This window comes from Hetaerina americana, unplaced genomic scaffold (genome assembly GCF_022747635.1).
Source record: "Hetaerina americana unplaced genomic scaffold, ioHetAmer1.1.p SCAF_8, whole genome shotgun sequence".
Taxonomy (NCBI): Eukaryota; Metazoa; Arthropoda; class Insecta; order Odonata; family Calopterygidae; genus Hetaerina; species Hetaerina americana.
In genome coordinates this window covers 30,982,739-31,009,890 of record NW_027287427.1, presented here as the reverse complement: position 1 = coordinate 31,009,890, position 27,152 = coordinate 30,982,739, and the positions used below count along the sequence as shown (strand labels likewise).

The 27,152-nt window shown below is 38.8% G+C and overlaps 1 protein-coding gene across 1 annotated transcript in view; it reads right to left on the bottom strand.

Annotated features, from left to right (window-relative positions):
• LOC139697978 (nose resistant to fluoxetine protein 6-like) overlaps positions 1-27,152 on the bottom strand; it is a 107,877-nt gene that overhangs the window by 43,043 nt on the left and 37,682 nt on the right. Inside the window, exons 8-9 of the mRNA XM_071596832.1 lie at positions 12,747-12,940; positions 3,097-3,238 (exon numbers count right to left, since the gene is read on the bottom strand). Coding sequence (XP_071452933.1) covers positions 3,097-3,238; positions 12,747-12,940 — 336 coding nt within the window. The remainder of the gene's footprint in view (positions 1-3,096; positions 3,239-12,746; positions 12,941-27,152) is intronic.

Genomic DNA, 27,152 nt, shown 5'->3' with positions numbered 1-27,152 from the left:
CGGCACGGAAACGTGGTCTCTGAAATGTGGGTGTGTAGAAGAATGGAGAAGGTGAAATGGACCCAAAGAAAACCAAATGAGGAAGTACTAGGTATGGTGAGCGAGGAGAGGGGTTTATTGGGAGATATTCTAAGGAGGCTTGAAAAATGGATGAAGGGGGTATTGACCGGCAGCGGAAGGTTGAAGACTGTAATTGAGGGGAGAATGTTAGGCAAACGAGGAAATGGAAGGAACAGGATAGGGATGTTGGACGGGATGAAGAGAGGAAGAAAGTACTCAGAGCTGAAGAGGGACCTGATGTAGAGTAGGATTTTGTGTTTTGCTAGGGGTCACAAATTATTTTGTTAGTAATTATGTCCATACAAAAACCTACCTTAACCGGTAGATTACCTAATAAAAAAATCCCCAACTGTTTCTCCAAAAATAAAACCATTCAAAAAAGTGGTTCGCAGCCGAAGTACTGCTATACTAAACATAAATACATTCCATCCCGCACACATCACAAAACTATAAATAATACAGCACTAATATTTCATTGGATGAAGGGGTAGTTAATCAAAAACCTGCGAGATGGAAGGCACCTTCAAGACGCGATTTTATAGTTATTTAAATATTTTAATGTTTAATCATTTAGAATCGAGGAATGAAGCAACTGAAACCCAAAAACCCTACAAAATGACAAACATTTGGAATCCAAAACTAGCATACACAACTCATTATGTGAATTCAGAACTATGTCATGATTATAATTAGAAAGTGCTGCAGGATAAAAAAATGCCGACTGTGGTTCGGGAAAAGAACAGACATATTACGCTGGGAACACTGGCAATAAAGAGCGGACAGCAAAAACAGCGAGAAAATGGGGAGAAGAGAAATGTAAGGGCGAGTTCCCCGGAAATGGAGTTAAAGCCACCATCTCTCATGTAGCTTCATTCATTCATGTGACTTCACCAAGCGCACGCACACACGTAAATGAATGCGTGTGTGTGTAATGTATGTATATATGTGTGTGTGCGATATGTATATATATAAACATATATATATACATATATATATATATATATATATATATATATATATATATATATATATATGTATGCTTGTATGTATGTATAGATACATTTCATACTAATAAGATGTTTTGTATATGCTCTCCTTTAAACAAATTATTTCTCATCAGCAAGGTGTTTTTCGAAAGTGCCACTCCCAAGTTCAGAGGCAATCCATCTTTACTCATAATATAACCCGTTATTTACGTATCATTGTCAAATTTTTATGAAATGAAATGCGCTGGAGGATGTATAGAAATTGTGATTCTGGTTGCCATAGCAACATCTTCTAATGAATAATGTTCACTGTGAATGCCATCAATATTATTTTCCTATTAGTTATTTATGCTTTAATTATAAAATAACTTTTAATATGGATTAATACGTATGGTGTCCTCCATAATCGAGAAGCATCATAATTTACGAATTATTTCTTCCTATTTTCACGGAAAGAAAATAAAACAACAAAAGGAAATTTATATCAAATGCAATTGTAAGTCCATGCGTCGATTAAATTCGAACAGCTTGGGTGAGCTCTACCCTCAGAAATCAAACTTCGGGATGATATATACAAATTCATAAACACACGTATATATAAATTTATATATATATATATATATATATATATATATATATATATATATATATATATACATATACATATACATATATATACAAAAAAATACTAGTATATACACATATATTTACATATTATGTCATGGCCTAGATGTAAACTTTTGAGCGCGAGTCTGTGCACGCGGCGAAGCACATAATTCGTAGGCCACATGTTGTGAGAGGCAGGAAACAAAAAACAGCAGGAGCAGCAAATTAAAAAAGAGAACGATAGCAATGAAAACAAGTGGGTAGAGAACAGAGTGAAGGGGAGGGCGGTTGATAGGGAGGAAGGTAGGCAAAAAAGGTTCCCTCGTCCCCCCCCACCGACGGGGAGGGAGGAGGAGGAAGGAAAAGAGTGTTACGAGCGCGGGAAGTGGGATTTAAGATAGCAATGTTCATCCATCGCGCCCTTTTTTCCGGACCACGTCGACGTAGCGGGAGTGACGTGTGGCGGAGAACGGGTGGGGAATGCAAGGTTTGAGGAGGAGGGGGCGGAAGTTGAAGTCTTTTTTTTTATTTTCCGGGGGAGACACGTGAAGGCCTCCAGGAATTTACCGAGACTTCACTCCCGTGTCGCCTAACCCCGCGGGGCGTATATCAAGGACCCCTTCCCCTTTCCCCGAAACCCCCGAGCCTCTTCTACTGAGTCCGACTTCCCTCCCCGCCGGCGGAACTTCCCTCATGACCCACCCTCCCCGGTAAAACCCTACGAAATAAGGACTCGTGGTGGGGATAGAGGCATTGGGTAGGGGAGAAAGAGAGTGGAGAAAACACTTTATTTCGGAGTAATAGAAAAAAAGTTAATTCAAGCGTTATATGATACTCTGAGGCAGTTGAAACTGCTAACAGCATTTCATGGTCTCCGTACTGCGAATGTTTTGGATCCCTTTAACACTTGAATTATTCACTCCGTTATCACTCTTCCACGCGTATTTTTGTAACCGTCGACCGTGGATTCATAGCTTCAGCGTCATACTCAAGGTACATTAACTTGTCCATTGAGAATAACATTAACGCTTCCGAGAATGCAAAAAAAAACAATTTTTGAAAAACCAACCAAGTATTTAATAACAATTACGAATTCCATCTACAAAGTAAGCAATAAACCCTGCAGTATACGTTTGTCTGTGTGGTACAATTTTAATGAGCGATAATATGAAGTTTAAAGCCTGGGAAAGAGAGAATTAATATTGAGAGCGATATTTTCCTGGAGTCTACAGTTACAGTTTCCAAAAAAAAACTGTATCCAATGCAAATATGAGGAAATGCTAAGGGATCAAAGCGTGGATGGAGAGAAGGTGGAAGGTAAAAAGACTAAAAGAGAAGGGGATTATTAATAAAAAGTAATATTGGGGTGGGGTGATTGGACCTACTTTATGAGAGGTGAGACGGTGTTACCAACGTGATTAACGTAAAGTATATCGGTACCAACCTTCGGGATTTTCATCTGCTTCGACTGAATCAGGTATTTGGCGTAGCCGGCGGCCATTCCGATGAAATACGGACTGGCCCTCGTGTGTGTCGGGATGTACATGGAACGGAAGGTGTCGTTGGAGATGGGATCACTCAGCGTCCTGCGTTTGTTTTAATTTTGGTTTAATGAGAGAAAACACGAAAATTAGAGGAAGACAACAGAAATCGGAAACACTTAGTAGCAATAGAAGTAAAAATAAAAGAAATAAAGGTTTTTATAATTAGTCGTCATGAATATCAGCAGTGTCATTCGCTCACAATATATTTTTGACGCACTGATTGGTCGCATTTATAAAATCATTCTTAGACTTTGTCCGATGAACACGAGATGATGTTCATGAGATTTTCGGGATTAATTTATAGTTTAAATCACTCAATTTTGAAATGCATGAAACATTTTTATTGCGTATGACTCTATCAACATTGAAAATACTAATAAAGTAAAAATTTTAATATGGATATCATTTCATTATAAGACCACTATCTATCTATCTGTTAAATATGAATTTAGCATTTGCTATTCTGATAAATATTCTAATGTGTCCAAATCTCCTGCATGGTCAAATTTACCGGAAAAATACGTTTCTAAAGACCAATTACACATAGAAAAATTCTGTCAATACCACCACATGTGCATATATATATATATATATATATATATATATATATATATATATATATATATATACATACATACATATATATCAATATATATGTATATGTATATTAATATATATTAATATATATATATTAATATAACGACTTTATTGGGGAGAGGTTGAGACTTCAAATTCTCTTCTTCCACCTAACCCCTACACATTACAATGAAGACATTCAAGAACATCCATGCTCTAGGTGGAGGAAAACTCACCTAGGCAGAAATCGAACCCGCAACCTCTGGGTTTGTTACCTCGTCGCCACCGAGGCCAGCGGAAAAAAAAACCTTTTGCTCTTTCATTGTTGAACACTGCTATGGACAGTATTCGATCCTGGGCTGTTGCGGCCACTACGCAGAGTACTAACAACTATACGATCGCTGCTATCTCGAGGCAAAGCCACTTAGCCAGCCCAGCTATTCCTGCAGGATGAATATTCACTATCGCAATGAAAATATAAAACCTTCGTTGGGCGCGAGATATTTTTTACAAAAAGTAGAAAACAGTTTCGTTAGATCAAAGTGTTAAACGTTTCATACACTCGACTATTCTTATTATTATGCATTTTGATTACTTGCGCCCAATTCTCACCTATTTGGTACAGATTGTCATAGGACGATCCACGATAACTGCTACACCTTTTTCAAGACTTCTGAAGAAATTATAAAACTGTGTAGGCGACACAGTTTTATTGTGATAACACTGCTAACTTAACATATTTCAAATTATTCACTCTTTAATTCCATCCAAAGTTCCTAATATCTATCTCTTCTCTTAAAAACTTACCCAAAATATACAATGCCGTCTTCATTATCTTCACCGGCCATACTCAGATTTACTGCCATAATAATATGCTATTCAACCGTAAAATTATCTCTTTGTATTATGCCTTTCCTTCTACCTAGTTTGTTTCCTCAATTTTTTGATAAATCATCTCAAGCTTCCAAGTAATATTAGCTTTGCCGAAACCCCAGGTTAATACAATCAGCGCAGTTTCGTGAATTTATTTTTATAAAATGAGAATAAAAAGAGTTTAGTTAACCCTGATCTTAACCTAATAAAATCTGCAACTGAATTATTATAAGAAATAGGTTCTTAAAATTATAAGCTCGTTGATATCAGGCCTCTCCAAATACTCATTTTGTTGAAACAATCAAACTGCAATCCGTATTAATAATTGTATTCTCCACGGCCATGGGTTGCTTTCGACGTAGCATCATCAGCTGACTAAGTATGAAAAATTAGCAGTATGGATACACATTGACACTGATATACTGCATACATCAAAAATACGCTTTGATTTATAACCATTCATACATGATACCCAGCAAACCACCCCTCAGATGTGTGGCAGGGGGTGATGTCACACCAGGCGTACTTATGGCACAACATACTTTCCCCCCAGGTTGATCGGACCACGTGATTCTGATCCCTTATTGTTCTTGAGAAAAATGATTTTTTTTTAATTTATCTGTTCTACAATTATTCTCTCTAATTTTATTTACTCGATCTATCCTACCGTAGTACGATGGGGTTAATAATACATTAATTAAAAATTGGCAATTTACCATAAAATTAAATTTAATACGACCGGTTTCAATGTAACCACATCATCATCAGGTGATCCTGATGATGATGTTGACTCATTAAAACCGGTCGTATTAAATTTTATTTTGTGGGAAATCGCAAATTTTTAATTTCTGATGACATTCCACCATAGCATGCCTGAAATGTCTAGTAATAAGTTTTCAACTCCTTTGCTAAACAGATATCCTTCCAATTTATGCAAGACGTTTAATCCGTAATTACTTTCGCTCCGTGAAAGATTTCTAAACTAGCTCCTCTAGTAATTATGACACACTACTTAGTTTATCATATCCGCTCTCTGCGACCACGGCTCCTCTACGCTGCACACGATCTAGTTATTCGTTGGATTGATTTGATGAATTAATTCAACTTAATGGGGATCTCATATACTAGCAGTATATTCTAAATGCGGCCTAACTAGTGAAATATAACATTTCTCTTTGATCCTTCATTATATTTACCCAATACTCTCAAATACTTCCTTATTTTTTTGTCTGGTTATCCACATATTGCTCGTTTACGTTCCACTCAAAAGAAGTCGTGCGTGAGGGTAATGCTTAACTACGAGTCTCCACTTTCCAGTTCGGTATTCCTGATATAGCCGGCGTTCAGCAGGGAACTGTTTTTTGTTTTCAAAAATCCATTATCAAGTACTTTTTGGAGTTAAATTCTAATTACCAAGTGTCGCACCAAGTGTATAGTATTTAGGTCATGTTAAAAATTTACGGAGTCGGTACTTCTGAAGACATTTTCAGACAACACGCATGCGTACAGCCCTGGAGGATTTGAATGAAAGAGAAAAAAATATTCCACAGAAATTCCTTCTATAGGCGCCAATGTTATTTTTTAAATTAAATGCCAAAGTCACTTTTCTGAGCAAGGAGACGGTTACAAATCTCCTTACTGAAAATATACCAAATTTTACATCCCTATAGCAAATGCAACGCAGTGTGGGCATCCGGTCTAAATTAATATTGTGCCTGTACATCTTATTGTCGGTATTAAAGGGTGACAAACGTTGTTTGACGTCAGTTGTCAGCACAGTTTTGGCTTTTTTCTCTCTGTCTTTACCAAACTTTCATTGATAAAAGTTCTAGCCATCTCGATGAATAGTTTTGTGATCGCAGAAAATTGAGTTACCAAATTACTCAGTCAACTTAGAAGAATATAATTGATACTCTAGCTGTCTATCACAAATTGCTAAAATAATAATGTGCGTATTGAGGACTTAGAAATATATGTTGAGCAGAATACACCACACAAAGAAAGATTCTGCTCTAAGATTTCTTAAGCCCTGAAAATGTCTTGTAAACCCAGACCATTACCTTGAGATTAACAGAAATTACCGAAAGCATTTTTTATTATCATAAAGTCTATTGCAAAAACTGACTGTGCTTTATCTTCCCAACAGAGAAGGTCTTTTTTCTGTTGGAGAGCATATCCTGAATCTTATCGATTAATCCATGTCCTTGGTTTTATTGCTTACTGAAATTTCTCCGCAAGCCTTCTTAAACTCTATAAACATTATATTCTCTTTTTATTTAATTCTTCTTAACTTATAAATCATTTAAAAATGAGGCTTCGATAATTCTTAGATTTGGAAGTTTCCATCTGAAGACGGCCCTGGAGACGAATCATTAAGGAGTAGCCACTCAAATGTTCTGCTAATTACCGCCGTTTAAAAAGAGGATATCTTCGTTTCTATTCATATACGGACATCCATAAAGTTACACATGAAGTTAATATACTGGAAACTTAATTGCTGAGATCATGTTCGTTTTCAAGGTATGGATTTAGTTTGCTAATTTTAAGTCCTAGAGAATCTTGTCTTATGATTAAAAACTGAAAAAATTGCATAAGGGAACAGTAGCATTTTCATAGTTTACTTTTTGGTCAAGGTTTGGATGAGACTATTAATAAATGATAGTTCAATTTCCAAAGGTACCAATTGTTTCTCCTCAGGACTGAGATTGGATAGTAAGATGTGCCTAAACTTAAAATACGAGTCTACATTAAAAGAGTTTGTCATTTTCCACAGACTATTTCACAGTAGAACGCGTTTCACCGACTTGCGGCTTCATCAGGTTGTACTGGGTGATGCCGCAAGTCGGTGAGATCAGTTGTACTGTGAAATAAAGTCTGTGGAAAATCACCAAATATGTTAATATGGACATAAAACAATTCCACGAAGTGAAGCCTGAAAGTGTGAAATATATTAAAATACGGAGACAAATATAGGGCATAGATGACTACACTGCACAGTGCACGAGGTGTTCAGAGCTGCCGCTAGAGTGTGAAGTGCTTTTAACATATCCATTTGCGTCATTTAGCATTTAAGAACAGCGGGCCATTCGTTTTCTTCTCACGCGTGTTTAAACACCCGACGAAATTCATCGTCAGTTTAGTAAGACATCCCATGATCGTTTCGCGGATGTGAAAAATGTCCGTTCTTGGGTTTGAAAGCTCAAAATAGACCGAATTTCAAAGTGACTACGAAGATAAACCAAGCAACCCCTGCCACGAGCCAGCTGGTTTTTCCAGTGAATGAGAAAGAGCCACTACATAAGCGTTCCCGGCGACCATGGATTCATCGCACGGACATTATCAAAAGTGTTCACCCTTTAAGGATGTCATGTTGATGAGTAAGAGAAGTTTATTCTTTCTGGTGTCAGTAGTTTTTCAGAAAAAATAAGATAGCTGGAACTTGAACGCAACTTGTGCCTTTTGTGCATCTACTTATTGCTAAAAGAAATCTGTATTGTTTTGCAACTTTTCTTATCATCCCGTACCGATGATATGCATATATAATCATTAAATAGCTGGCCTCAGGTTTACTTATCCTAATCCGATAATCAGAGGTATTCTACGGTTCAGAGAGTTTCATTCCATTCACTTCAGCGTGAGTTACCTGTCTATTCTTCATTCTCATGTGCCTATTGCAAATACAGGGTTCGTCCGGAAAATAAGTGTACTGACTCCTGGGCTGGGCGCGCCGCTCCAGGCGCGCCCAGCACCGCTCTGACGGGCTGCGATTGGAGGGGGGTATGTTGGCAAGCGACGCCGAAAAAGGTAGTCGGCTCTGAGCTGTCGTGTAGTGAAGAGCTCTGTTAACGCGAACCTCCACGCTCGACCCACGTCACGGAACGCGATGCCGAAGTTTTTGGAGCAGCGTTATTCCATCGAATTTGCGGTAAAGCTTGGGAAATCGTCTACTGAAACTGTCGGTATGATTAACCAGGCTTACGGGGAGTCAGCCATGACCAGAAACATGATCTTTCGGTGGCACAAGATGTTCGTGGAGGGCAGAGAAGAGGTCGACGACGAGTCTTCGAGAGGTTCCCGATGATGCCTTCGCGGGAGCGTTCCAGGAATGGGAACGCCGCTGGAACAAGTGTATCGACTCACAAGGGTCCTATTTTGAGGAATATTAGCTTAAGATATGTAAAAGTGTAATAATTTTTTTTCCTGAGCTCAGTACACTTATTTTCCGGTCGTTGTATATATGTTGAGAAAACATGCCATTTCTAATAATCAAATTCCAAGGTAGCTAAAATCAGAGGAGAGAATTCTAGCGATTGAGGCAAGCATGTTATAAACTAAAGCAACCTTTTCCTAGTACCAGCACAGGGTTTATGCGAAGAGTACAGCTGAGCACTCAAAAGATCCCCGTGGCAATACTATATAGTATGTCGTCAAGCTAACACGCACTACATTTTTTCGCACGAAATCGTACGTGAGGCGGCTTCGTACCTTTCATTCCTCTCCCCCTTCCAATTTTTCCTACCGGCACACGGATGCGAGTGCCGCGGGTCACAAATATCCTTCTCAAATGGAGTTTTATGTCCGCAACCCCGCTCCCGACTCCCCGTGTCCGCAATCTGAGAGGCTTTGGAAGCGCTCGCGTGGTAGTGAAGCGCGCGTCTCTGAACACGTTCGGTTTCGTTTTACCCCCACCCTCCACGCAGGAAGAAAAATAAAACATTTTTTCATTCCACCTACCTCTTTCTCTCTCATTTCTTCCTTCCCGGAGCATTCAGTGCATTCCGAACCGCTGAATAAATAATGGTGTTCCTATTTCCCCGCTTTACCGTGCTCACGAAAGGGGACAGGTAGGACGCCGCTTTGTCGAATGGCGTGCTGAGGTAGGGTTTTTATAAGTAGTATATTTGATAAAATATGGCTGGTATGGTGGTGTGCAACCCATAAATTAACCTTAAGGTTGAATATTACGCTATGTTTGGTGGCATGAGAGATAAAAATGCGTGTTTCTCCCCCCCCCCCACCCCCCCGCCCCCACAGTCAACACACCGACTGCGTCCTAAGAATTACAGATGAATTTAAATACACAAAAACGCTCAACGGGTTTTCATTTGTGTTCCCGAAGAGGGCATACGCAAATGCAAAGATGTGGAATGTAAGTCATAGTATTTCAGCTATGTAATTTTAGACTGTGAATTACATGCAATAGTGGATAGTCCAGATTAGTTAATAGTAAAACAATGGCCGCTCTAATAAATTCAGAGTTATTCTGAGGTAACATTTCTACGGTATTACCAGTAAAACAGTTTAGGGCTTCCAAATTCTGGCACATTTGACCAAATTTTACGAAATTTTTCTGAAGTATCATCGCATGACTACATTTTTTTCAATTATCTAACAGTTAAGGTAGGTTTTGGATGGACACAACTACCAAATAAATATTTTGTTGCTCATAACAAACCACAATCCAGCAACTCACTCTACATCACGTCCCTCTTCATTTCTGTGTACCTCCTTCCTTCCCTCATCCACTCCAGCATCCCTATCCTATTCCTACCCTTTCCTCGTTTGCCTAAAATTCTCCCCTCTATTAGAGTTTTCAACATTCTACTGCCGATCAATACACCCTTAATCCATATTTCCTGCCTCCTTAGGATTTCTCCCAATAAACCCCTCTCCTCGCCCACCATACCTAGTACTTCCTCATTTGTTTTCCTTTCGGTCCATTTTACCTTCTACGATCTTCTCCACACCGACATTTCAAATATCTCCAATCTACTCCTATCTTCCTGCCTCAGTGACCATGTTTCATGGACAACGGGGTGAGAGGGGATATGTAGGCGACTAGTGGATATTGACAAAATTTTCCTCCTTTGGTCCCAAGAACCTGAAAATTTATTCAACTTCATTTCCTCTCTTAACTCCTCTTTTTCGGTATATTTCACTTCATCTATTTCTGATTTAAACTTTACTTTCATCAATATCGACATTCACCTCCAGGATAATAAATTTAACCCCTCAGTTCACATTAAACCGACCAACAACCAACAATACCTTCACTTCAAGAGCTACCATCCATCACTACATCCTTTTCTCACTCTCAGTCTGTGGTCTCCGTCTCTGGAACAACACCCTATCTCAACAAAAATACATGTACCAGCTACACGACTCTCTTAGGAAATGTGGGTACCCGGAACATTAATTGAATAATAAAATCCTCAAAATTTCAACCAATACCGCCCAAGCCTCTTCCCAAACCAAACCGCCCAAAATGTTTTCGCCTCATCACTACTTTCACGTAACCGTTTCTTTTAAGCGCCCGTGGAACTTGCGAGACATCGTAAAGTCCACAAGACCACCTGAGGGCCCCTCTGTTTCTTCTCCGTCCCTCACTGCCCACGCTGCAAATGCTGCCTTCTTCTTCGACCAGCAACCTCAAAACTACCAAATTCAAACCCAAGAGTAATTTCTTCGCCACCTGCTTTCCTGTAACTTCTGCCCCGTCTCCTACGTGGGTGAATGCACCATCACCCTTTCCCTCCACGTGAATAACCATCGCTGCCCCACTGAGTCTTCCACCTTCCTCTATCATCCCATCCCTACCCTCACTGCTTTCCACGATCAATTTTTCGATGACTGCTTATGTTTAGGTGATTGATACCCTTCGTGAATCTGTAAGTAGTATATAGGTGAGAACACGCGCGACGGCGCATATCTGGGTGTTGCAGTCAGTTAAACCTCCCGGACTCAACTCAGCCCAGTGAAACCATCCATCTAATAGCCGCCTACTTATTTCCTCCAACCCCCTAGTCCTTTTTCTATTCGTCCCTTACTTCTCCCCCCTCATACCTCCATTAATATTTTCTCCGCTCTTCCCTTGAGAATGGCATTCTGAAGGTGACGGCCGGGCTGTCTAAAATTCACACAGATATATAAGTGCCCTTTCTCTGTGTTTCTGTGCACAAATATTTTAGTCTAAGCTTTCAATATATTTGAGTATAAAACTATATAAATATATATAGTTTCATATATATACAGTGAGTCGCGGTAGTCCAGGGGTAGAGCGTTGGACCGCTGACCGTAGGACCGGGTAAGCCTCTCGGGGCACCCTCAGCTCCACCCAAGTTTTTGATTTTTTGGGTAATAGGTTTTCCTGGTACCCGTCCCCCCTACCCTAATATGTGAATTCTACACGCTGCCAGGCTTAGTACTGGGGGAACTCTACCATCACCTATCAAACCGACTGTCGGGTTGATTACTGTGTTTATGGTTTATACATACATAATTAATATAATATTTTTTTAAATTCATATTTACAATTATGTAAAAGGGAATTTTTTTTAATTCCCTTTAAAGCACATTTGAGAATTTCTGAGGCGCTTTAGACACCTTCAAAGGAGTGGGATAACCAGCCTAAGTCTGTGAACACTTATTTATAAAATATTTTTCGCATAGAGTTCGAAAAAAATAAGCATGCACATACAGTTTTCAGGGATGCGATGACACATGGGTCCAAATAATCGGAGGTACTCGATAAAAACATTTTGCTGACATCAAATAAAAAGTGAGAAAGAAAAAAATGCGTAAAGTATGATTGAGACATCCAATTAAGTTGTCAATTTATCGTAATGAAAATTGTTCCAAAGCACAGGCTTATGTCTGTGTTATTGGACAATTATAAGTGTCTCGACGCACGTATCTGTATATCAGCGAGTCACTGACGTAAGAAAGAAACTTGGTGAATATTACTTCGATTCCCAAACCACTCATTCCCCTGAAAGAGGAGTGCGTTTGCTCAGGCCGCATGTGGACGAGGATCAAAGAAAACCTTGATTTTCGACGTCACGAATCCTCACACGTAAGCGGGACGTGAAAATCCGGTGGGGACTATTAGTAAGAAAAATAAAACTTCCCACTTGGGAAAGGCCTCGCGGGACTACATCCAGTGAGTATAACCCACCTCCATGGCGCACGCGACCAGGGTTGGGACGTTGCACAAAACGGAATTGAGGCAATTTTTGGAAGATTGAGGGGAGAGGGAGGGGTGGTGGAATAGAGGTGGATGGGAGGAGTTGAAGGGGTCGCGTGCCCTCACAGTTTCACTTACTTCATGTAGAGCAGGAGGAGGGCATCCAGGCGCTTCGTGTACGTGACCAGGAATGAGACCACCATGGAAGCGACGGTGACGGTCAACAAGAGGATCTTGCCAAACAGTGGTTTCTTCCAGAGCAAATAGACGATAGGCGGCGAGATGATGAACAAGTGCATGTCGCACGTGATGTACCAGGACTGGAACATGCACTGCGGGAGAAAGAAGAGAAAGAGAGGTGTAGGTGGTTCAATATGAAGATGGTGTGTTGAGGGAAGGGACGTATCCAACATCAGATGAGGGAAATGCTGATAATGAAATTCTGCGTGTCATCGTGACGCATCATTCAATCTCATTAGGAGGTACAGCGTCGCAGCCTCCCGATGGCGAGACGGGAGGGCATTAACTCCAAATCTTCCTTCCTCCCCCAATTCCTGTATCCTATTTACGGTCACTGAAAATGGCACAATCAAGAAACCTCTGCCTCGGGTTCATCGACCCTCACAGTGGCAAGTTGCAAAGTTGAATGTTAATTATCAAGAAATTAGAGGCAGATATTTTTCTGTTGCGAATTTTGTCAGGGAACATCTGCCCAATCCTCATCGTTGTAATAATCCTAAACGCATAATTGAGGTAGCTCTTACGGTTAACTTCTAGCCTCGTTTTAGATTGATAACAGCTTTTAATGATCTCGACAGCTAATTATTCAAAAGAAATTAAGCCATGATTTTTCCGACTCAGTGAGTTTTGTCTGCTAATCATTATCAGCTCTCGACCAACTTCTAAGCACGTTAGAACGCCTGCAAATATTCTGCGAACCGAAAGGCGTGAAGCATAAGTGATTACTTACATATCTTCATAAAACACTTAAGTATAATTCACAATATGCGGATGATAAAATCAGTGGAATCATTTTAACCCTCTATGGAAAACCCGAGTGATCAAATTTTCACTTTCATTCTAAAGTTTGTTCATGTCGTTCCTCAATCAAAAATATTGATTATGGAAGGAAGAAATCATTACTCTCCTCTTTCATGTAAAATATCCTATTTAGGAACTAAGTTCTAGGAATTTTAAGCATCTAAGGCTTCATCTATAATATATATATAAATTAGGTGTTTAACTGTATTTCAGTCCCTAACACGGAGTTATAATAGACTATTTATACCTACCCAGAAGTGAAAATTAAACAAAAAACCAAGTCAGTATATGAGGTCTGTTCAAAATGTATTGCGACTTTTGTGTTTTTTCAAAAATAATTTGTTTATTCATTAATATCTATTTTGCCCCCTTCAAAGTAATCCCCATTAGATATTATACACTTGTGCCAACTTTTTTTCCAATCCCCAAAGCACTTCAAAAAATCATTTTTGTGATATTGTTCAGCTCCTCCTTCGATGCAGTCTTAAACTCGTCAATCGTAGCATAGCATCATCCTTTCATGGGCCCCTTCAGTTTCGTGAACAAAAAAAGTCACTAAGGGCCAGATCTGGGGAATACAGTGACTGCGACATCATTAGTGTCTATTTTTGGACAAAAATTCGCGCACAAGTAACGATGTGTGAACAGGGGCGTTGTCATGACGCAAAAAGTCAATTTTTGTTATTCCACAAATCCGGGCGTTTGTGGAGGATTGGTTCGCGCACATTGGGCATAGCTTGCAGGTAACATTCCTTATTTATCGTTCTACCCTGTGGCATGATGCACCACGCCCCTGCAATTGAAGAAAACTTTAAGCAAAACTTTCACATTCGACCAAACTTGGCGCGCTTTTCTCGGTTTAGGCTTGTACTGCAGTTCCCATTGGGATGATTTAGCTTAAGTTTCCACATCATAATCAGAAACACATAATTCATCACCAGCTATGACCCTCTGGAGCAAATTTGGGTCGTCAGAGACCGAGTCCAACACCTTATTAGCAATGTTAATCCGTTGCTGTTTTTGGTCGAAATTGAGCAATTTTGGAAATACAAATTTCGCGGCGACCCAAGTCATGCACAAATCATTGGTAAAAATCGAATTGCACGAGTCAATCGATATACTACATTGATCAAAAAGTTCCCGGAATAACCACCGTGTGGCGCTCCCATCGTTCCGATTTGAGTTCTGTTTTTTTTGTTAAATTGGTACATCTGTTGTTGATATTCCCTTTAAATCTTAGTGTCATAACTTGACATTTGCAAAAGTTACGGTCGGTTTTCGGTATGTCCATCAGTGCTTCCTGCGATTTTTCCATTACTTCCTCTCGGCTGCTAAAACGCGTTCCCCGTAATGGTTTTTTAACTCGATTGAACAGAAAGAAGTCACAGGGAGCCAAATCAGATGAAATTCGGTGGCTGTTGGATGGTATTTGTTGCATTTTTCGTCAAAAAATTACGAATAATGATAGCACTGTGCGACGGTGCGTTATCATGGTGCAAAATCCACGAGTTTTCTGCCCACATTTCTGGTCTCTTTCGGCGAATTGCTTCACGCAAACGTCTCATAACGCCCAAATAATACTCTTTGTTTACTGTCTGGCCTTCTGGCAAAAATTCATGATGCACTACACCGTTGTAATCCATGAAAACCGTCAGCATTGCCTTCTTTTTTGACTGAAAACGACGTGGTTTTTTTGGTCTCGGCTCGTTTGGTGAACGCCATTCACTTGCCTGATGTCTGGATTGCGTGTCGTACTCATAAACCCACGTCTCGTCTCCAGTAATGATCCTTTTGATGAATGTGGGATCGGATTCAGCCTCGCAAATCATGTCTTTTGCGACGTCAACACGGTCTCTTTTTTGCATGAAATTGAGGTCTTTTGGCACCAACTTTGCTGCTACACGACGGAAACCCAAATCATTAACCACAATGTCTTGGGCGGATCCATAGGCAATGTTCAAGTCCTCCGCTATTTCTCTGATGGTTAATTTGCGGTTATTGACCAACATTTCTTTTACTTTATCAATTTTTTCACCGACTTTCGATGTCGATGGTCTGCCACTGCGTTCATCATCTTCGATTGACTCACGACCACTTCTGAACCGCTCGTGCCACTGGTAAACGACCGTTTTTTTTAGAGAATCGTTGCCGAAACACTTTTCCAACATTTCCAACGTCCGTGCGCCACTAAATCCGTTTTTTACGCAAAATTTAATACAAGTTCGTTGTTGCAAATTTAAATCCATTTCTGCAATTGTAAAAAATCGCCAACACACACAGAGATAGATGTACTCTTGGCTACGTAACTTTTGCAAATGTCAAGTTATGACACTAAGATTTAAAGGGAATATCAACAACAGATGTACCAATTTAACAAAAAAAGAGAACTCAAATCGGAACGATGGGAGCGCCACACGGTGGTTATTCCGGGAACTTTTTGATCAAGGTAGTATTTAGGACATCAGCAACTTCTCTAACGGTGATTCGACGATTGGTCATACTATTTTTTTCACTTCATCAATGTTTCCGTCTGTTGTTGACGTGCTCGGGCGTCCGGCACGCTCCCCGTCGTTCACATCTTCTCGGCCCTCTGAGAAAATCCACCGATAAACTTTGCTTTGGTCCAAGGTAGCTTCTCCATATACCAAAGTCAACATTTGAAATGCGTCCGCACACTTAATTTCGTTTTTCAACCAAGATTTGATACAGATTCTTTGATCCTTTTTTTGAACAGGCAAAAATCGAAGACAAGCCAAATCACGTCCAAGCAAAACAGCTGTCAACAATCAACGGAACATTCAAAACGACCGAACTTTTCGGCGTAAGTGAGAGACATAAGTACCACTCTAAACACACAAAAAGTCAAAAAACAAATATACGTAACCCGCGGAAATTCAAAATTCGCGAAACTTTTTGAACAGACCTCGTACGTGTAATACTAACCATGAGACACGCAAAGCTCCGTATTAAGATTTGGTTAGACTTTCAATTTAAAATGTCGATCACTTAGGCGTAAAAACGAGCTGCTGAGAATATCAATCATTCAGTATGTCAAGTCACGTATAAATTACCGTTATCGTAAATTTCTTTAGAAGTTATATAGCCTCTGTACACAAATGAAAAAACGCTCTGCACGATCCCAGTCAAATTTCCTGCTCATCCGTACGCTCATAATGTAAATGCAGTTGGCACAATATATGGATGTAATGGATCCATTTGAGACAGCACTGTTCAATCAAGCCTGAAATAAGACGAACTCACTTGTAACTAATCAAGTTTTATCGAAATTTCCAACATATCGTCTATAACGATCGTGCCTACATTTTTAACACTGCATTGTTTCAGTGGTTTTAACGCTGAAACAGCGAAACCAATACATCATAAGTACATTGCAAAAGCTTCTCTCTAGTCTAGGCCGAACAACTTGGTTAAAATAATGGCATGTATTAAGGAAGGCAACAAGAAAGCAGCAGATACTCCATCCAAGCATCCGATCGATCGATACATTACTCATATAGAAGAGTATATGTACTAGATATGAAATCCAATGATACTATCAGAGTATGCACTTATTCGTAAAATCCGCTTAATGTCGATATCCATAAATCATATATCCAATGCACGCGGCACATCACATCAAATGCCGAAATTCGGACATCGCGCAGACCCATCGTTATTCCTAGTCTACCCTTGGACTGCAACGCGGACAAAAATATATGATTTTCAAGTATTAAAAAGTGCATGTGACGTCATCAAAAGACTGAAACGGAAGGTTGGTGTGATTGGTCGACTTCAATGTACTTATTTTTGCTATTTCCGTTCGGTCCTCGCAATTCCACCCAAAAGTGCATCGTGTTTGCGTGATGTCAAAGTTATGATTCTGAAACTCGGCATCACATTTTGCCGAAAGCATTTCAACTATCTTGAGGCATCGATATCGACTTGAGGAGGGTTATTGGCATTTTGAAGAATTATAATATATATATATATAAATAAATATATATTATGAATATATATTTAAATGTGTACGTACATATTTATACACACTTGTATATATATATATATATATATATATATATATATATATATATATATATATATATATATATATATAATAGATATATATATATATATATGTTTGTGTTTGTATATATGTATGTACACCTGCAAAAACACACCCACCAAAGATTTCGTTTGTGCAAGGCTGAAAATAAAGATGAAGGTGGAAGAATAGGATATTTAAGATTGCGGATGTTATTGGATGTTGGATCACGGTGGGCACTGGTGATTTCTAGATCGCCGATGACACATGAACGTCGCCTTTTCCAAAATATTCCGTTTTTCGAATCAGACATTGCGTACGACAGTTAAAAGCTTTAAAATCTTCGTCGTCTCGCACCCCGAAAATCCGCCTGCCTCCGGCTTCTCGTGCGCCCAAAAACCACCTGAAACTCCCTCTTTTCTCTCCCCCCTGCAAGTACTCTGTCGCGACCCCCGCGTCGTTGAACGGCGAAAACCTTTTCCGACCACCAGCTGACGCGAACTCAGGAGCGGACCACGCACGGGAGAACAATCAGGGAGCGTTTGAAAAGAGTTTGACGCAGTAACGATGGGTGAGGCGTTCCCGACTCTTTGGATAATTGCGAGAGCAACAGCCTCCCTTTCCCCTCCCCCCCCCCCCCCAGCATCCCTCAATCCCCCTCCCAAACAGACACCTCCGGGTGCCTCATTCTTTTATGGCGTCAGGGCGGTTTTAGGGGGAGGTGCGGAGGGAGAGATGTGATTGATGAGGAATCGGTTGGGGGAGGAAAATGATATAAGCCCTGGGTAGGCAAGCCATTAAAGTCGCGTACAAATCACACGAGGAGAATAAATATCGACGAGTACATGGTAAGCTGGAAGCCGGCAATAGGTTTTGTGGCAGGGGATGGTTCAGGAAGAGCCAGAGATTCACTGCCCGCAACGCATACCGCTACTTGGTTAGGTTAGTGTGGTAGATAGTTTATAAAACTGATAAAATAAAAGCAACTCAGGGTGCAAAAAGCTTCCCACGTTCATAGTTTTAAATTTAATATTACTTGAAAGTGATAATAGCTATTATCCAAGACTGTAATATGAGTCACATAAAATTTACTACTTGCTAGATTAGGAGTCGAAATGGTTTTCCTCTGAACGACTCTAAATGGTGTACATTTTAAAATGCTGATTTCTTATCATCTGCGTATAAAATGGCGTTTCACATCTTTCCGTTTCACAGTCCCTCTTTCTTTACCCATAATATTTTAGATCCAATTGGTGGTGGTGAAGTAGTGATAAAGTAAGGTACTCTTCTGATAGTTATTTTGAATCTCCGTAATGAGGTCTTTATTTATGCAACAGAGTTCTTTTTAGCATTTTCCGTGCTCATTTGCCTTCGTAGTGAACGCATCCAGCGACACACTCCTTGCAAGGTGGAGCGTGAAACTTGGAAATGAAAATTGTTTACCCTCATTATAGAGCACCTGAGACGGATGAAAGGGGAAATTCTAGATGATAAGAGCTATTATTAGGTTAGTGAGAATTTTTTTGCAAAATTTAGGAGTCGGTATATACCGGAAACACATGGAGCGAACATTGAATTTTACTCTTTGTTTGGCGTTCTCAATTTGAGAATTTAGGTTCAACGTGTGTTACGTTCGAATAGTTTTTTTTTTAAGTTTAGTTGGTGTGAAATTGATCCTGGAAAGAAATCCATGATTTCGAAATAACATTTTTCAAATAAGAAAGCGATCATGTAATTTCAGTGGCATAATAGAAATGTAGCTGCCGATTTCTCAACCACTACAAGTAATTCGAACATTTCCTTCTGGATTAGTGTTACGCAAGGGTCAAATTAAGGCTGACTTATAGAGCAAGTAAATTTAACTTTACATGATCTAAGTGGCATTCATGTCAAGTGCTTGATGAGGATGTCATAATCACCGGATAATTCAAAATCTCACCCTCGAGTACGTATTTGGAAATACTTTTTCATAGCTTACATTCTCAGGTTTTATTTCTAAATATATGCCCTGCCAAATGCTTGGAAGGAGGCATATGTTACGCCAATTTTCAAAGGAGGAGATAAGGCACTAGTTGATAATTATAGACCGGTAAGCTTGACATCAGTTGTATGCAAGCTATTAGAAAAGATAATGGCTGATTATCTCTGGGGCCTGTGGGAGAGTGAGAATTGGTTGTATAGTCGCCAATACGGTTTTAGAAAAGGGCACTCTTGTGAAACTCAGCTATTAGGGTTCTGCCAAGAAATGTTCGACTCTATGGATGCGGGAATAGAGGTGGATGCTATAATAGTCGACCTGTCAAAAGCCTTTGACAAAGTTGACCACGATCGCTTAATGCTTAAGATGGGCCAATTGCCACTACACACAGATGGAAGAGTAATCTCTTGGGTCAGAAATTTCATGGAAGGTCGAACACAAAGGGTAAAATTAGGAGAAGTGTATTCTGAAAAAGCAAGGGTAACATCGGGAGTCCCACAAGGAAGCGTACTTGGCCCGCTATTGTTTTTAATATATATAAATGATCTCCCAATAAATATTAATTCTCAGTTAAGACTTTTTGCAGACGACTGTATTATCTACAGGAAAGTCGAAAATGACAGAGACCGTGACAAACTTCAGAGGGACATTAATAAAATGGCTGATTGGGTGACAAAAAATGGGATGGACATTAATGTTAACAAATGCAAATCCATCACTTTTAGCAATAAGGTAAATGGAAACCATAGGGAATATAAATTCTCAGAAAATGTCATTCCTAGAAGTGATACTGTCAAATACTTAGGTGTATATTTAACTAAGGACTTAGGGTGGGGGCTAAATGTGGAGTACATCTATAAGAAAGCTTTCAAAACTCTTCATTCGGTAATGAGAAACCTAAAAGGGAGCGTTAGAGCAACCAAGGAGAAGGCTTATCAGACCCTAGTAAGACCAATTTTAGAGTACGCTTCTCTTGTATGGGACCCTCATGAAGAAGGTCATATTAAAAAACTGGAAAAGGTGCAAAGAAAGGCTGCCCGATATGTACTGGGGAAGCATAGGAGGATGGAGAGTGTGTCTGACATGCTAGAAACGCTGGGCTGGGAACCTCTAGAATCTAGAAGAAAAGTAAGCAGACTTTGTGGAATGTTCCGAATTTTGAAGGGGGAGAAAGCTTGGGCAGATCTTAGGAAAGAGGCGGGGAACCCAAATTTTATAGGCAGAAATGATCACAAATTTAAGGTAAAATGCCGGGCACAGAGGACAAATAAAAAAAAATTTTCATTTCTAAATAGAACAATTGTTGAGTGGAACACCTTACCTGCAAAAATATTCGAGCCCTTTCCTAACAGAGTGTATACTTTTAAGAATAGATGTAAGGTATATATGTAAAAATTTGATTTATGTGTGGTGTATGGTATTATATGTTATAGCTTAATTTTTTTTTATGTATCTTTTTTTTCTTGCTGGTTAATGGTTGTAAATGGGATGGGGATTCACTTGTTTTGTTAAAGAGATCTGTGTTTGTCTGGTTTTATGTATTATATTTTGCAATTGTTTGGGACTTGTGTGCCACCTGACAGTGTCTATTAGCACATGTGTATTTATAATAATAATAATATTCGACAAAAGCATTACCATATTTGTTTGACATTGGCATTTGGCTGTTTAGACAAATTTTTGGCAAATATCAAGTGACGTAGTCATGCTTGAAATATTTACTAGAAAATTAAAATTTATATGCTTATTTATGGTTCATATATACGGCGGTGTACTAGTATTTAATTTAAAAAATATTGACGCTCATTTTAATTTGAAATTCTGAATACGACTGCATAACTTAAGGTGATTAGAGATAAAACATTCTATAATTGCTAAATACATAAGCCCAGTGCACGATAAAGCGTAAACGCAAGTATCAATTATATAATTACCACATTTACTCATTTCCTATCAATCATCATATTTCCTCCGTTAGACGCCATAATCCTTCAGTAACGCCATTCAGTATAATGTCATTTTTTTACCTTCTTACATTGTCGCACTCGAATCAAAATAATAGCAATTTTTCCTCTTTCATTAACGCCGGTCCGATTCGTTTTAAAAATATACTTCCCCAATAGTTTTGCAATAAAATGTAAGCATAAATTTACGTAAGCACCATAAATATAGTCAACGCCATTGAAGTACTATTTTATCCTAGCCCTCGCACAGTGTTTGAACTATGTTGCTTTGAACTAGTTAGTCTCGATTCCATTTCATCCCACGACAGTCGTAATACATTTAGCCAACGATATTGTAATTTGGAAGTATCAGCATTATATAAAATTAAATTAGATGGTAATAACATAAATAATTCGTTAGCTGCCTCACAGCTAATTATGGAAGCTATAAATAAATAATGTCCAAAACAACTATCATAATTGGGCTCAATTAACGCTATTAACTGGGTTCATTATTTTATTTTGTACGAGTATAATTGAACAAATAGTGGCAGTATGTTCATTCTCGCATGAGTTTCATTAATGTAACGATGACCGAGACAAATATTACGCTTATTTATGGAAACGACTTCATCGGTGAATTTCATAAATTCATTTTTAAAACAAGTACAGATCACAATAATAGGTACATTAGGACATTTGGGTTCGTGCATGGAGAAGTACTGAGGAGATACTGTATCAATCCCCGAGTTGCGATATACCTAAAACTAGTATAGATCGTTTAGTCTTCCTGCGATGAATTGGTTTATCAAAGGATGTTTCCAATATTAGATAATTATTTCGTCGGTAATTGCCGCAGGAAATTGCTTTTCGGGCTATTGACGATGCCTTGAACTCATGGAATCTATGGTTATTACCGAAGAAGAGCCGTCCGTGAAAATTGGGTCAATTTAGGGTATCAAAGGTCAATCAAAATGTCGAAATAAGTGTTTTAACGCTAATTTTATTAATTTCTAATTCCATAATTTTTCTGTGGAAGAAATTTAAAAAAATAACCGGAAAATAAAATGCGAAAACATAATGCAAGTTTTCCTGAAGTCTAATTTGTGGTCTCACACTTGTACCTCTCACGTTTCTACCTGATACCAGTTTACCTTCGTTAGCATTAGATTATATATCTATCAATCCGCTAATGTTTTTCCCGGTGTAAAATTTTGTACTTCCTAGCAGTTTGTTTCATATCTAACATTCAATTCAAGTTTTCAAAGTATTACACCCAGATTTTCATAAACAAACTAATTCTTACTATTTGGCCAAATTTTTTTTAGGATATCATAAAGTTAGTGTATATAAATAAGAAATCATACAAATGATTGTTGAAATTATAAAAAGTATCTTTAATATAGATGCCGATAAAAATGTAATAAGCTGAAATGTTACCTCAATTTAAGTTTTATAGTTTTTGGTTTTAAATAATGATATCAATAAGCATGGAATGATGCATTTGACAGAATACATTTTTCTTGACAGATTCGTTCGCCTTCGGAAATGCGTGAAAAATAATAATATCTTTTATTTTTATAATGATGTAAGTTTGGGTAAAAAGAATGCTTATCACAATTTGTCTCAGTGTTGAGGGGTCATATAAAACCATATCTCTATTTATAGACCTCTCGTTACCAATATTCTTGAAATCGATTACAAGTTGACAGTTACGTCCGTTTGGCCAGAGGGCTATGGAATGTTAGGTAGTGTAACAATGCTGGTATTTTTTCTGCTTTTCTACCTTCAGTACCGACCTATATGAAATAATTAATTGCGGTATTATAGTTTTATTAACTTATTTGGTTTGCTAAGACCTTACCTTTTCAAAAGAACGAACAATAAACTATTGTAATTAATTACAAAAAAGAAAATGATAATTAATATTTAATATGCATCGTTGAATTATAATTTCAATGAATGCAATTACTTAGTAAGTTATTTTTGTAAGTGAAATATTGTAATAGAATTGGTTTCTAACATTTCTGTGAACATAGGTATATGCAAACGTCTCTCTCGAGACCGAAGGTATATCTTGTTGGGCGCGGCTGTTGTGCGAGGATTACAAACATGCGAAAGCAAAAGTGTGTATGTGTGATGTTGTGCGCGAATGACAAACACGCGAAAGGTTAAACTGTTTGCGTATGTACGCCAGCGGTTAGCCAGGGATCAGCTGAAGTGGGAGTTATTTGGTAAAACTCTAACTTTCAAAGGAAAATGGGTTCGAAATATCACAAAGTTTTCAAAATTTCATGAAAATGATTACATCTTTTTATATAGTTTGAACCTTATTTTTCATGAAAATCTGTTTGTATTTACATACGTTTCTAAACCTCATATATATGTTGGTAATCAACACCCTCCGCAACCTCCATAGCTGTCGAAACGTGTCCAAGTGACAGTTAGATGCGCTTGAGCGATCTGTCAAGAGCAGTAAATTACAAGACTCTTCCATTCAATGCTTATTTGTGTGTAATCTCTCCTGACATTCACACGCTAACACTCTAAGCCACTCTTTATAAAATCCTACACCTGTCAATGATGAAGATACGTATGCCTATTATAATAAAGCGCGTCGGTGATCTGTCGTTTATTTACAAATAAACTCAAAAGTTGCTCTTCCAATACCTGCAAAATATTCATTTTCTCCGGGAAAATACGATAGTTAGGAAAACTACGGTTGAGGATAATAATTTCCCACATTTTGACAAGGACAATTCAATTAAACGATGGCAGATCTCTTGCATCCGGTGCATTAAAAATAATTTTACATGCCTAAAACCGAATAGCATTTATCTTGATTTGAAATAGTACCACAACAGTATAATTAACTCCGGTCTCTCAAATATTTACTCTAAATTGATTATTTTTCTTGACGAAAAGTAATGAATTCAGGATTTATTATTACTATTAAATCGCGGACTTGTTATTACTATTTAATTGCGGACTTATTATTACTATTAAAATCTCATGGTCCATCAACAAAGTATCAGAGTTGAAAATAATTCCCCATTTCTTTTCAGACTGAGGTTGAGAAACACTGTTTTTAAAACTTCGTTGCTCCAATCATCCAATCAATGACTTTTTGAATTCCCTATGTTGATTGCTTCTATGCTTGAAAATTAAGTATCGACATTTGTAAGCACTTACATTTTATATTAATAACCGAAAATTTTAGGGAATAGAAAGACACGAACAGTGACAGAACACAGGCAATGACTTATTATTACTTATTTTAACCCAGACGATAACTTAAAACTTTAAGCACGAGACTTCTGCTTAGTATAAACCACAGTATCTAACCCCAAAAATTAGTTCAATAAGTTAAGGTATAATTCAACTTCACGCCCAATACGGCGTTTGGAATTCACGTATCAGGGTATGTGGACTAGTTTTTTCCCTGCCCAACATATAGTTTTTCAGGAAAATCTGGTACTCCAAGTATCAAACAGCTTGTGCGGTGCAGAGGGTGTCCAGAAGCGAAACCGGGAATCAAACTTGGGTCATCCGGTTAGTAGATCAGCTCTCTTTACATTGAACTACGATGCCACGGTATACTGATTAGTTAACTTGAGATAGATCACCGATATCCTCCCGTTGAACTATCGCGAAAAAAACAACGGACGAACTCAAAATAAATTAAATTATAAACATGCGTAGACACACTTATGTGTCATGTCAACTTCCCATTTCCCATTAAGTCCTTTCCCCCCTACTTTTTACACCTAAGAACACGGTTAATCCCTTGGTAAATACACTTTCTAACGGCTTGTAGGGGTAATTTGTATCTGTAAGTGATGGAGATATATCATCACAGTCCCACTAAAACGCGCATTATGCAAATGGTCAGTGTACGCCCAAAGGAAAACTTGAGAAAGAAATTCACGGGGGAGCAAGATGGCGACGCAGAGGTGGAGGGAGTTGGAAAGAGGGAAAACTTCCTGCAGCCACCCCAATCCCCCTCCCCATTCCCTTCAACTTCCCCACCCCACACTACCTCCGACCCCCCCCCCCCGACCTTTCCCCCTTTCCCCACACCCTCTACGTCCCTCCTCCAGGAAAAACGGGGGATGTCTTGATTCTCGTTATCGTGAAAAATATTTTCACCGAATCCGGAATGCAGAGTGACTTCGCGAGGTCATTTCCTGATTGAATGGCAAAGATATCGAGGGGGGAGCAGGGGAACTGCTTGCTTCATTCTTGCGAAGAGAAAAAGGGAAAGAAGAGGAATAAAAAAAATACAAAATGACATGAAAAAGTGGCGACGAAACAGACTCGCTCCCTCCCTCGTCACCCTCCCATACCCTCACCCTCTCATGCCCCCTTCTCTCCTGCAGGGTTTTCATCATCTCCACTCGAAAGTTAGTTAACTTCGTTGTGCTCTTTCATTAAATTTCCAACGCAAAACCTTCTTTTTCCGTCTCCTCAAGGAAGTCCTCAGGACTCGAGTTTTTCAACCAGCCGATGAACTCTGACCCTCGATGGACCCGGAATTTAAACAAACTTCTCGAGTTTATATACTTGATTACGAATGCGAGGAAATAGTAATGCGTTGCGATTGCAAAGGAAATGTTAATTTATGAAATTCATAACGAAAACAGTTTGGTACGTGCTTTAATTGGGACCGGATGAACGTCTAGTATCTTCAAATCGCAATTTATAGTAGCAGTAAAAGACCTGAACCAAATAGTCAAAACTGCATGAGTAGTTTGAAAGTATCTCCGAGTCATAAAGATGAAAATAGAGTCCTTTATTCTAATACCTTTAAATTAAGCCTTATAGCAAATCAGTAAAAGTTAGTAGATGAGATGTGATCACGATTACCTCAGTACTCAGTATCCGAAACATTAGGCACAGTATTGAGATGTTCATGACGAGTTACCTCGTTGGTAGGCAGTAGCCTACTTACCAGAAGTCCCGATTTCGATTCCATATGACCTTGGAAGGACCTGAAACTCTTTCCTAGATTTTTGATTCATCAGGTACCAGATATTCACGTGGAACCGCACAGGAAAATCCACCTACCCAAACTGGAAAAGTAGTCCACCTACCACAATATCTGACTTTAGTACGCTGACTTTAGTATGGGATTGAAGAATTTTTCGTGCCATATTAGTCATGGCTTACGACTACAATGGAGTGTACTTCCCGATTCCATCAAAAACCTACCCATGGACGGTAATATGTTTATAATAATAAGTTTAGAATATAGCACCAAGGTGAGCTCTTCCCTCACATATTAAAACCAACCCACGCGGTGATTACTGTGGCTTGTAATGCGTTCGTTGAACACGTACTTAAGACGCTTTCCTTCGCAATACCTTAAATAGCATATATTTATTTTACCCTTTTGGACTCTATCTGAAATATCCGGAAAACCCTAATCGGACTAATATTTTAATAGAATATACGGAAAATTCCATCTCCCAATGTGTATAATGAGATTTTTTTAACTAATATCACGATCAATTACTTATGCTATGGGATTGCAGGGATCT